At 41.5% G+C, this 12919-nt stretch overlaps 1 protein-coding gene across 1 annotated transcript in view; it reads right to left on the bottom strand.

The window, feature by feature from the left end:
* The window catches only part of LOC580152, a 55677-nt gene extending 48851 nt beyond the window's left edge, over positions 1-6826 (bottom strand). Inside the window, exons 1-3 of the mRNA XM_030987515.1 lie at positions 6531-6826; positions 2331-5804; positions 590-1911 (exon numbers count right to left, since the gene is read on the bottom strand). Of these exons, the coding sequence (XP_030843375.1) occupies positions 590-1911; positions 2331-5681 (4673 nt within the window). The 5' untranslated portion in view covers positions 5682-5804; positions 6531-6826. The remainder of the gene's footprint in view (positions 1-589; positions 1912-2330; positions 5805-6530) is intronic.
* Between the last annotated feature and the right edge of the window lie 6093 nt (positions 6827-12919).

Genomic DNA, 12919 nt, shown 5'->3' on the forward strand with positions numbered 1-12919 from the left:
TATTAACCTAACTGACCGAAAATACTCTCGCCAAACCTGGCCATACAAGTTGCGTACATTCCACGCTCGTTAGTTACATTTCATTTAACTCTACATTTCTACATTATATATTTGCTTAATTGCCTCTGAACCAATTGATAATTAATACGTACATCTTTGGCAGGATCTACTCGAAACCGTGGAACACAAATTACCCCTCGCGGAGACATTTGTGACAAAACTGTTACATCAAAAATGGTGGACAAACACGTCCGTTCTCTGACTTGATGATGTGGCTCTGAACTTAGCCGTGACTTACTTTTGCCACGTACCGGTCTCAGATATTCTAAGGTGTCCTTAAAGAAACACATGTGATCTTCTCAAAGGAAAATAAGAAAACTTCTTAATACATGAAAAATCGTCTAAATTCTTACTAGACAAATCACAAATGAAAAAATGACATTTTCACTGAAACATTCACCCCCCCAATGGGGCAATAACCCCATTACATAAAATGCCTAATTATCCGCTTCTCTATTTCGTTCAAATGTCTAGTCTTTAGCCATCATACCCTTCAGCTGGATATATTATCGCTATTTTTGTAACTGGCCTGCGATACTCTCCTGAGACAGTTTTAACTTTGACATTCCTAACTGTACCATCTACCCCAGGATACACTTGAACTACCCTCGCTATAGTCCATTTCCCTCGCACTGCATTTGCGTCTGCCAACATCGCGATGTCTCCAACACGGACGTTTCTACGCTCAGTGTTCCATTTTCTTCGTGGTACAAGTAATGGAAACACGTCTCTGTTCCAACTCTTCCAAAACGAGTTCACAATTTGCTGCACAAACTCTACTCTATGTCTGGGATTCCTGGTCTCACGGAATGGACCGTGAGGCACCTTGCTCGAAGATCTCCCCAACAACAAATCATTCGGACAGAGGTAACCTCCATCATCTGGATCATTACCAACGCGTCCTATTGGTCGTTCATTCACAAGATTCGCGACCTCTAAGAAACATGTATACAACTCTAATGGTGTGAGCACTTGCTCACCTATTGCCCTTTTCAAAGCAAACTTGCAACTTTTCACCATGGCTTCCGCACAACCATTCTGATGAGGCGCTCCTGGAGTAACAAACTTCCACACTACACGTTTCTCGGCACAAAAATCTTTGAGCTCTCTCTCGCTCCATCCTCTAACCATCTCGCGAAGCTCGCGTTCCGCTCCAACAAACTGCGTCCCGTTGTCGCTCAGAAACTGTGCAGGCTGCCCTCTCACTGCAATGAATCTACGTAATGCTTGGAGAAACTCCATCGTTGAACAGTCTGTTGCCATCTCCAGATGTACGGCTCTGGTATTCAAACATGTGAAGATGATGCCGTAATGCTTGGCCTTCTTGTTTCGACCCACCTTGACTAAATATGGGCCAAAGTAGTCGCATGACGTATAATGGAAAGGCGGGGTGAATGGTGCCAATCGACAGCTAGGCAGATTCGCCATAATCTGCGTTTCCCTTCTACACTCTGCAGCTCTGCACGTCACGCATCGATGTTTCACCGTCTTAGCTAGTCGGTAACCTTGGAGTATCCAATACTTTCTCCGTGTCTTGGCCGTAGTCACTGCTACACCATGATGTCCCAGTTCATGTGCGCTACGTATTATCATCAGTGATATGTGATGGCTGGCAGGAAGTAGAGCTGGATGCTTCGACTCGTATGACGTCACAAGGTTTTCCACTCTACCACCTACTCTGATCACACCATCATCGTCAACAAAAGGAGTGAGCACCTTGAATTCTCCTTTCTCTAGTCTGGGCAGTAGACTGATCTGTGCTCTCTTTACCCAGTACTTCTCTGCACTATCTAACTCTGTTGGGCTTAGAGTAACTTTGTCATCTGGTTTGGGTCCCTTCTGTATCTTGGCCTTCAGGATTTGGATAAATCTGAATACATATGCGGTCGTTCTCAGGAGCTTTCTCCAACTCAAAGTTCTCTTACAATTTATCACTTCTGCTGTCTCTGTTGTTATGAAGACTGACTGGGACTTTTTCTTTTCCTCACTTATGTCACCTTTGCAATTCACTGCTGCCTTGTCTGTAGGCCAGTCTGACTCGTCAGAGAGCAGAAAAATGGGCCCATCCTTCCACTCTTCTGACAGCCTCTCTACAGCTATACCTCGTGACACCTTATCAGCTATATTGACTTCACCAGGGATGTGTTTCCAGTCTGCTGGGTTTGTTAGTGTCTGGATTTTACCTACTCTGCTTGATACAAATGCCTTGTATGTTCTGGCAGATGACTTTATCCACTGGAGCACATCATACTATCAGTGAAGAAAACAACCTTTTCCACCTGTAGCCTCATCTCATTGCTGATTGCTTCGTGCATTCTAGCTGCTAGTACCCCTGCCAGCAGTTCAAGTCGAGGAATAGTGAGCGCTTTGAGAGGTGCGACCTTCGACTTGGCTGATACGAAGCGCACTTCATACTTGTCATCATCTGTCTTCCACCTCAGATAAGCGCATGCACCATATGCAATCTCAGAAGCGTCACAGAAAATACATAAGACTGGTCTCCCCTGGGCATTCTGTGGTTTCAGACATCTCTCAAGACTGATGTCATTGAGCTTACTCATTTCTCTGAATAATCCTCTCCATTCATCTCCATCAGGTAACTCCTCATCCCAGTCATAACCACTCTGCCACAGCTTCTGTAAGCCAGTCTTTGCCTTGATGATAATTGGCGCAGCAAAACCAATAGGATCATAGATTCTTGCTACTTTTCCCAAGATCTTTCTCTTAGTCAGCTTTTCTGTCTCTTTATCCGTTTCTTGTAGCTTGACCTTGTATGAGAAGGTATCATTATGTCTCTCCCATACTACACCAAGCACCTTCTCTTCAGCAATCTCCTCTAAGAGTTTCATATTTTCCTGCTTGTTGCCTCCATCAAGTGGCTTGTTTGATTGCCAACCTTTAACCTTGAAACCTCCTGTCTCCAACAGTTCATCTACCTCTGCGATACGTTTCTTTGCTGTATCTTCTGTCTCTACTGAATCGCAGATGTCATCCATGTAGATGTTTCTTTTCAGGATTGCAGCTGCTTCTGGGTACTTGGCTTCACCTTCTTCAGCCGTCAGTCTTACACCTATCTGCGCCATTGCTGCCGCTGGTTTGTCTCCAAACGTCACCACCTTCATCATATACACATCTGATTCTTTCTCCTGGTTCATGTCTCTCCACAGAAATCTGTGTACATGCTGATCTCTTTCGGGAATCAATATACGGTGATACATCTTGCTAATATCTGCACATATTGCCACTGGGTGTTCTCTGAACCTGAGGAGGACTCCAAATAGGTTGTTCAGTAAGTCAGGCCCTTTCTTCCAGTACTCATTCAAGCAGTGACCTTTGTAGATTGCAGATGAATTGAATACAATTCTCAGAGGTGTGCTTTTGTTGTCTGGCCTGATTACTGCGTGGTGACTGATGTAATGTACCGGTCCTTTGTACGTTGTCATTTCATCTTTCTCTAGCTTCTTAGCAAATCCCATCTCAGTCATCTCTTGTATCTTAGATTTGTAGGCTTCTGTATGCTCTGGATTCTTTCTGAGTTTTCTTTCTGCAGCAAAGAGCATCTTCTCTGCTAAGAACTTGTTATTGGGTAAGAGATCAGGATCTTTATCCCATGGATATGATATCTCCCACTGTCTTCCTACTTTGCGTGATGACGCCCTGATAATCCTCTCTTCCTCAGCTTCCTGTTTGGTAAGCCCACTCTGTGTGCACTGGCAGGAGGTAGGATTAACACCCCCTGACTCTATCTTCCAAAAATCTGTTAAGTCAACTGGGCTTGCTAACTTAACATGAAGAACTCTTGTTCTGTTCTCTGCTTCCCTCTGAGTTGTGCCAAATACAACCCATCCAACAGCGGACTTCCTAGCAGCACAGCCGCCAACTACTCTAACTTCTCCGGCATGCAGTCTAGCATGGTCTATTCCAACTAGAAGATCAACTGGTCCACTACCTCTTTGCAAGTCCTCTTCTCTCAGTTGAAACTTCTGGGCCAACTCCGGCAGGTTCACCGCAGCTACGTCATCACTTATGCAGTCTATTCCTAATGCAGTAACCATTATTGTTTTGCTTTTATTTACCTCTCTAATGGGCACTTTATACTTCTTCGTTGTCAATGTTTCCTCATCTCTGCCTATCTTGGTTACCGTGATGGTAGCCGAGATCCCCTCCAGTCCCAGCTCAGCAGCAAACTCATCTCTTATTAAACTTATTTGCGCACCAGAGTCCAGGAGAACATTTCCCCTTAAAATGTTCCTTCTGTGCCCAACATCTGCAGTAACCAAGGGCAGCATGGCTTCTCCACTGTCCACTGCAGCAACACCAACTGTGCTTCTTCCAGTCGCACCCTCAGAATCAAAATGCAACAATGGATGATGGAAATAGTTACATCTCTTTCCATCTCTCATCTCCGGACATTGCTGCCTCCTCCGACACGTTGCCATTGAGTGGTTCCGCCCTGCTTTTTTCAAACAGCTAAAACATGCATGTTGATCCTTAACAAACTGGAGCCTTTCTCGTGCGGTCTTTGATGTGAACTTTTTGCATTGGTCCACCCAATGGTCTCCTGTCTTGCATATCCAGCAACGGTGTTGCAGAGTTTCTTCTGATTGCTGTCTCTGAGGTGTCTGTGACATGTGCCCTACTGCATGACGACTGTCACTTCTTAGGGGAGCATTTGCTCTCATTCTGGCCTTCATCTCTCCGCTCATCCACTTTAGCAGCATCTCCAGGGAAACAGCTGATTGCTGTTCATCTTTGTCTATCTCTTGATAGCGGAACCATACTCTTCTGTCATCTGGGTTCATCTTCCGTTCAATCATGGCCAACATGTTACTGTTGTTCATATCATTCTCTCGGCCTATTTCCTTTAACGTGTTGTAACTTCTTCTCACCATATGTACCAGATCACAAAAACGACCATCTTCGTTCTCTTTCAGAGGCTTGAATTTGTGGAGATCGTTCATTATTGCGTCAGCCACAAACCTTGGATCTCCATATATGCAATCAAGATGCTCCCATGCTGCTTCATAATCAGCCCCAATACCTCTAATCAGATCAAGTGGACGTCCTTGTAGACAAGTACGTAGAATCGAAATGGCATCCCTGTTCCCGTACCTGCTCTCGACCAGATGTTTGAAATCTGATTTAAATATGCCATACTCTCTCACATCCCCATTGAACTTAGGTAGCTTGGGTCTCTCCAGCTGGAAACTACTGACCTGTCTAACATGTGACGTAGGAGGGCTTGCCTGATTGACTTCACTGGATGTATGAATGTCATCAGGTAGGGGGTTTGGATCTGCTTGGTTGTTTCTGTCCTGAACTTCAACCACTGGAGTTGGGGACTCCTTACGGACATAGTCCTTAACATCCATCTGGAACATTAAGAAATCTTTCTGACATTTCTCCATCCACTGTTCTTCTTGCTCAAATGTTGCATCGTCTTCTATAGTTGCTGCATACACTTCATGGATGCCTATAAGCTCGTGGTATGCCTGTTGGTACTCTACAAACATGTCGCTCACCTCTGATGAAGGACGATTCTCATCTATCTGGAGGCGGACTGCCTTTTCCTTTCTTGTGAGCTTGGCCTTGGCGGTCCTCCTTTTTACTTTCTCAGACATCTTCTCCCGTTCCCTGGTCAGCTTTACAGATATTGAATTGATGGATCACGGAAAGAAGGAATGCTCAGTCGAGTTTGTCCTGTTGAATCGGATAGTCCTCGATAAATCGAGTGTTTATTCAATCTGTATGAAAAATAAAAGATGAAGAAATCCTTAGCATCATTGCCTTGCGATTGCTAATCACCAATACATCGTTCTGTTAAACCATTAAATATTGACTTTGTGAAACAGGTATATCCTTAGTTTACCACTTTGCATCAAAATCCTCTTTTTGTATTTACCAATTGTAAACATACCTAGCCCTCATGTAAATGTACTTCTTATAATTCACTTTAAATGTTAAATGAATATTTGCAATAAAGATTGAATATCCATTCTAATCTCAACTTGAGTAATGCCTGTTTATTAATTTGTTCCAAAAAACCTGTCCTTATATATTTCGACTACAATCAAAGAAATACAATCATGACCTCTTCAGTCCAAATATTCTCACACTGTAAGTGTAACATCTATCAATGTAAAATTGATACAAAACCAACATCTGTTTCATTTACCCACTTTCTAAATTGAAGTGTTTCTTACAACAAAAACCAGAATAAAAACTTCTCAAATGTTACTGTTAATGCCACCAAATAACTCTATTATTTGACGCATTATTTATACAAGCACATCAACACACATATTTAGACAAATATGGTATTAACCTAACTGACCGAAAATACTCTCGCCAAACCTGGCCATACAAGTTGCGTACATTCCACGCTCGTTAGTTACATTTCATTTAACTCTACATTTCTACATTATATATTTGCTTAATTGCCTCTGAACCAATTGATAATTAATACGTACATCTTTGGCAGGATCTACTCGAAACCGTGGAACACAAATTACCCCTCGCGGAGACATTTGTGACAAAACTGTTACATCAAAAATGGTGGACAAACACGTCCGTTCTCTGACTTGATGATGTGGCTCTGAACTTAGCCGTGACTTACTTTTGCCACGTACCGGTCTCAGATATTCTAAGGTGTCCTTAAAGAAACACATGTGATCTTCTCAAAGGAAAATAAGAAAACTTCTTAATACATGAAAAATCGTCTAAATTCTTACTAGACAAATCACAAATGAAAAAATGACATTTTCACTGAAACATTATTATTTACAATTTCATAACTTTAGACTCGATTTCAACCGCGACAACGATCACTGAATATTGTAGGATCGCATATGCTTCCAATACGTTCATTTGAACCAAATTCATGACCCCATACCAACACTTTGTATTACCTTTAAGTGCACCTTACTGCATTTTGAAAGAAATAGAAAAATAATTAGATATGGAATTGTATAAAGATTTGATTAGTTTTGTTCCGTTTATAAAAACATGCGGTAACAGTAATTACCATGAATACAAATGGTTTGTTAAACTTTAGACAATTGTCTGGCCTTCAGCCGGACAACCGCACACCTTAAGCACACCTAAGTGCCTTTCAAAATAAAAAGACAAATAATTAGATATGGAATTGTATAAAAATTTGTTGATTTTTTTCCGTTTCTTAAAACATGCAGTGACAGTAATTACCATGAACTTTAGAAGATTGTCTGGCCTTCATGATTGAGCCTTGGGCAGTTCAATCGGCAGTATCAAAATCGTTATTACACAAAATTGATTTCCTTTGATGTCGTTCCTTTCATAAGATGTCACCCCCTTCAGATTACGAGATGAATTGAACAAGATAACCGGACACTTATGACAACCGCACACCTTAAGCACACCTGAGTGCCCTTCGAAAGAAAAAGAAAAATAAATTAGATATGGAATTGTATAAAGATTTGTTGAGTTATTTCCATTTCTAAAAACATGCAGTAACGGTAATTACCATGAACTTTAGAAAATTGTCTGGCCATCTTAATTTGTTAAGTTTTGTCCGTTTCTCAAAACAAAATCTTTCTAAAGGGTTGTTTAAACTACGAAAAGGTATTCACAGAAATGCAATTTTATACAACAACACTTAGGATCATGCAATACAAAAAGTAAGCAATGGTTAGATAATGACCATCACGGCAGGAAGATTTACTGATTGAGATTCCTAACAGTCATTATAACAGATTATGCAAGGTATTATGAGCATTCTAGTCTGAGGAAAGGTTCGAGCGAGTTATTACGACATATGCTCATACGAGAGCTGCCCCATGTTCAATTTCATACTTTAACCGAACTCCTAACTTCATTTCTGGACCGAACACAAACTCCAACCCCTACCCAAATCCTATCCTTAAATCAATTGCGACCCTATCTCTGACCCTGTACTTTTGACAAAATAAGGCCAAGAGTATATGTGAATCATCGCGATGGGACTTTGAATCGTAGTAACCTAATTAAACCGGCTGGTATCTAATTTGACCTCTTCTCCTTCTACAATATATAAAGGTTTGAAATACCATGGAATTTCGAAATTGACATTCGTCTGACCATTCGGGACCCCAGTCGGATACAATTTACATTTTTCTTAAATTATGAATCTTATCCTCTTGCAATTTCTTGTAAAACCATGACGTAGTCGAGGATGAGATGAATTGACCATGACATCGGAGAAACGTAAAGGTCTCTAACCAGTATGCAATATCATGCAGAGGATGTTTAATAAAAAAGCACGAAAGTTCAATAGACTGATCAAGTTTTTTTCCTTCTTAAATCGCTCTGAAATTCAAATAAAACATAATGACGTATCCAGAAACAAAATAGACAGAGGGGAGGGGAATCCCCACCAAGAGGGGGTAGCGGAATGTACCTTGGAAGCCATAAGTATTCGTGTTTTATTTTGTTGAGCTAACAAGTTGATAGGGTCGCGTTGCGTGCTCTATCCTATGCAGAGCAAGCCAATGAATTATGATAGGATTATCATCTTCACCTTATGTCTATTCTCTTTGTCTTCAATACTCAAAATAGACAATGTGTTTAAAAAGTCATTTTAGTTTTGTCTGTCTCTGAAATAACACAATTTTGTTGAACTTTGTTTTATATATAATAAACGATGGCTCGAGGCTTAGCAGTGGCGTGTTGAATGTTTAATGTTCATAAAATTGATAAACGCTTGATGGTGGCTTAACATGGGCGGCTGAACGCCCACTTTAAAGATTTGTATAATGCAAACGGACAATGACAAATAAGGGGCGTTCGCCGACTTGCCCAATACTGGATAGATGGATAGAGCACAGTCTTACATCACGGGTTTGCTGTAATACAAAATAGTACAATTTTCATTTGCAAAATTCATACTATTTTCTCTTTGAAAGGTCAATCTTATACTCCATCATTTATAAGGTCAGACTTAAAAGTTTAATTCAAGTTCCTTTTATAACTGTCTGCAGATATGAGACAATGTGAAAGGGGCATAGTGCGTAAGTGATCAAGGTCATTCTGAACAAAACAAGAAAGAAATTTGCTCTACATTAATACAGATGAGAATGTGGGTATGAATATTGTAAATGCATTCAATTATGTAAGAAAACCGAACAATAAGTGTAACTGCCTCGGGGGAAAATGAATGCTCCGATTTCGATCTGTTGTCGCCAAAATGCAAAGCACGTCTTCATATATATTTGTAAAGGTTTCTTTATGAGAGAACACCGTATATATTACGAGTTGATTAAAACTTTAGTGATATAGACGAAATTGCAATACCATTAGATATGAATATTTTAAAGCATAGATTATTTCTGACAGAGGCCACGTATCGTTAGCTATAAAGTTTTCTTTAAACTTAAAGGCCCGGTCACACAGAGGGGACGCATGGGGGACGCACGGCCGGCGCATGGAAAATTTGCAATTTTGGCCAGTGCGTTGTCGTGCGCCCAACTTTTGTCGAAGCTATACAGCTAGCTGACACCAAATGCATAGCGCGCTGGACGCATACAGGGCGTATACAGGGCGCACACAGGGCGCACACAGGGCGCAGACAGAGCGCACATGAAAACAACTTCCACGAATGCGCAGCGTGTTGCTAGCGCGCTGGACGAATGGTCCACGCATGCACCGCGTTCTACGACGCACGGCCAGCGCATTGGAAATCGGAAAAGAACGTGTGCCTAACTTTTGTCATAATTTTGGAAAAGCTAGCGAGCTGACACAAAATGCACGGCGTGTAGCTAGCGCGCTGTGCGTATACAGGGCGTGTGCTCCGCGTTTGTCTGGCGCTGGTCTAGCGCGCTCCACGCATGTCTGGCGCTGGTCTAGCGCGCTCCGGCGCATGTCTGGCGTGCCTTTGGCGTGTATATTCATGCGTCGAGCTCGGCGCACGTTTTTGAGCATGCTCAAAAAATCCCGACGCACACAGCGAATGACGACGCATGCATAGCGCTGGTCCAGCGTTGGTCCAGCGCGCTCGACGAACGAGTAACGAATGATGACGCACGCCTAGCGAACGACAACGCACTAGCCCAAATTGCAAATTTCCAATGCGCTGGCCGTGCGTTCCCCATGCGTCCTCCCTGTGTGACCGGGCCTTAATCGATGCTGTACGTGGCGTTCCAAAGGCCCGATTGCTGCATGTCGCGATGACGTCATGCAAGGCACAAGGTAGTCCACCGAGTGTTTGCCCAATTTTCTGTTATAGGGAAAACATCTACATAAAATTGTTTAGAATTGTTAAATATCCCCCTCTTTCTACAAAATCTCTCCACTCTCCGCTGTGTGTGTGTGTGTGCGTGTGTGCGTGTGTGCGTGTGTGTGCGTATGTGCGTGTGTACGTGTGTGTGTCTTTATCTCTCTGTCTCTCTGCCTCCTTTTTTTGGTCCCATCATTCGTTTCTATCTGCTTCCACTCTCTATCTATAGCGCTATACTATAGCTAAGCCTTGTCTCTTCTACTTATTCTCTATTTCCTTATCGTTCTATTTTTTTAAAATCTCTTTTAGCAGGTGTTTAGTGGAGGTGTCGTGGTATAGTGTGTTGTTCTATTGACTCCCATGCAGAGGGCTGAGGGTTCGAATCTCGGCCCGGCACTAACGTCATATGACCAGGCATTAATCCACATTTGGCACTCTCCAACCATGTGTAAATCGGTACCCGATATACGATAGCATTATAGATACATAATGCTGGAGCACATGGAGCGTCTCTCACTCTCTGTCTCTCTCTCTGTCTCTCTCTCTGTCTCTCTCTGTCTCATCTTATTGATAACATCAAATCAATCACAATCATGAGACATATTATGGAATTCATTGATTGTCTACATAATGCTTTGGATGGCCTTAGGGGGGGGGGGGGTGAATAATGCCATATTGGTTAAGTATGTCAATATAACTTATTTATCAATGTCTTGTTAAGTATTCAAATTATGGAGAAGAGAAGGTATGGATACCAAGAATATCCATTCCTGATCCAGTTTGATATAAAAACTTTCATCAGAACGCTTTTATATATTCGCTTGAACGTCACATGTTCCACCATCACTTTCCTTCTATAATCATAATAACCAAATTCCGAACTTCAACACAGGACCAAACGCTACACCCAGCGGCGTACGCAGGATTTTTTCAAGGGGGGGGGGGGGGGGTTAACATTTTGAAATCGGGCCAAACATTTCGCAACGACTCAGCCAGCCGCTGAATAAGCGGGGGGGGGGGGGGGTAAGAGGACATATTTTTTTAACCCCAAACCCCCCCCCCCCCTGCCTACGCGCCTGACTACACCAATAGACGCATGGTCACCTTTTCGCGAAGGGAGGGAGAGGTTAACGTCTCATGCCAGAATATTAACTTTCAAGTTTTTACACTTTGCGAGAGAGCATGGCAAGCAAGCAAAAGAACAAATTCATTTTTATTATCATTTTTAAAACTGTAATTTCATCATACATATTTAGATATACAAATTACATATTCAGACGCCTAGCTGCCAAAGTATGAGGTGATGGTTTCCCGAATATGCCAACTGTCCTGATCTGGCAAATTTAAAGCCCCTCTTTAGTGTTATGAGCCACAAACATTTGATAGCAACATTTTTCTTAAACTGTATCATAATGTGAAAGAGGATGCCATTTAAGACACATTTCTGCAAGGGTTTTCATTTAATGATTTAGATTTTTGCGTACAACAATAAACCCAAGTTGTGATTTCTTTTATCAATATGTGTCTTCAAACACATTTAATTCGGTGAAATCTTTGCAGAAGTGTGTCTTTGATGACATCCTCTTTCACATTATGATACAATTTAAGTAAAATTTTGCCATTTTTTTTATTGCTAATTTGGGGCTCCCAACACTTTAGAGGGACTTTTAATAACCGAATTTTAATATACACTCGTATGGATGGATCTAAATAGTCTCAAGTGATATGTCTAGAATACCAGGCACCCAAATCAATACATTTAGGAAAACATTTGCCATTTTTCCATCTTTTACAGATTATTAGTTAAAACATTTATCTGAAGTGACAAAAGGTATTCATATGGATAAAATTAGTAAATTATTAGACGGGTGGCTATTGCCTAAGTTCTATTTCATGATTTAAACAATGCTAAATTACATTTTTTTTTATTTTAACGACGTATAGGCTGAAACAAGGAATTGGATTCGCGTCATCACCAGTTAATTTGATACGCAACGAATCACGAAATGTTCATGAAATAAACCTCACCCATGTCGATATCAATTTTGGGAGAATAACCTTAAGGCACATTATAAGCGAATCCTGCAGATGCAGATCATAAATGACACTTTGAATTCCATTTTCAAATCTTGATATGCTAAGGTGCTACCCGTTGAATTAACCTATAGCGGTTCTAGAGGAGGGTTTGGGGGCGCAAGTCCCGTCCCCTACAAAAAGCATTACCTTAATAAATGATTTTTAAGCGAGGCGCATGTACAAAATGAAAGCAAGAACCCACAACCTCCCAAACTCCTCCCCCTACAAACATCTAGAACTGCACTTGCATGAACCACTCTCCAAAGTTGAATCTTTATGCCCTACAAATATGGATGAATATTCTAGATACAACGTAGATAAGTTGAAATGTCACAAACAACTAGCCAAACTGATTCAGACAGACGATACAGACTGGATTCACTGGATGGGAAGCTCGAAATCTTCGAAAAAGTCAACAAACTCGGGCTTTATTCTGGAATTTTGCACATTCATTTCACTTATGGAAGCTTTCACTTATACAAACATGACCAAGATCATCATTATTCCGAGTAACAAGGCAATTTACTAAAGGCAAAACCAAGACTTTGATATGTT

The sequence above is a fragment of the Strongylocentrotus purpuratus genome, unplaced genomic scaffold (genome assembly GCF_000002235.5).
Source record: "Strongylocentrotus purpuratus isolate Spur 01 unplaced genomic scaffold, Spur_5.0 spur5_scaffold_16, whole genome shotgun sequence".
Classification (NCBI taxonomy): domain Eukaryota; kingdom Metazoa; phylum Echinodermata; class Echinoidea; order Camarodonta; family Strongylocentrotidae; genus Strongylocentrotus; species Strongylocentrotus purpuratus.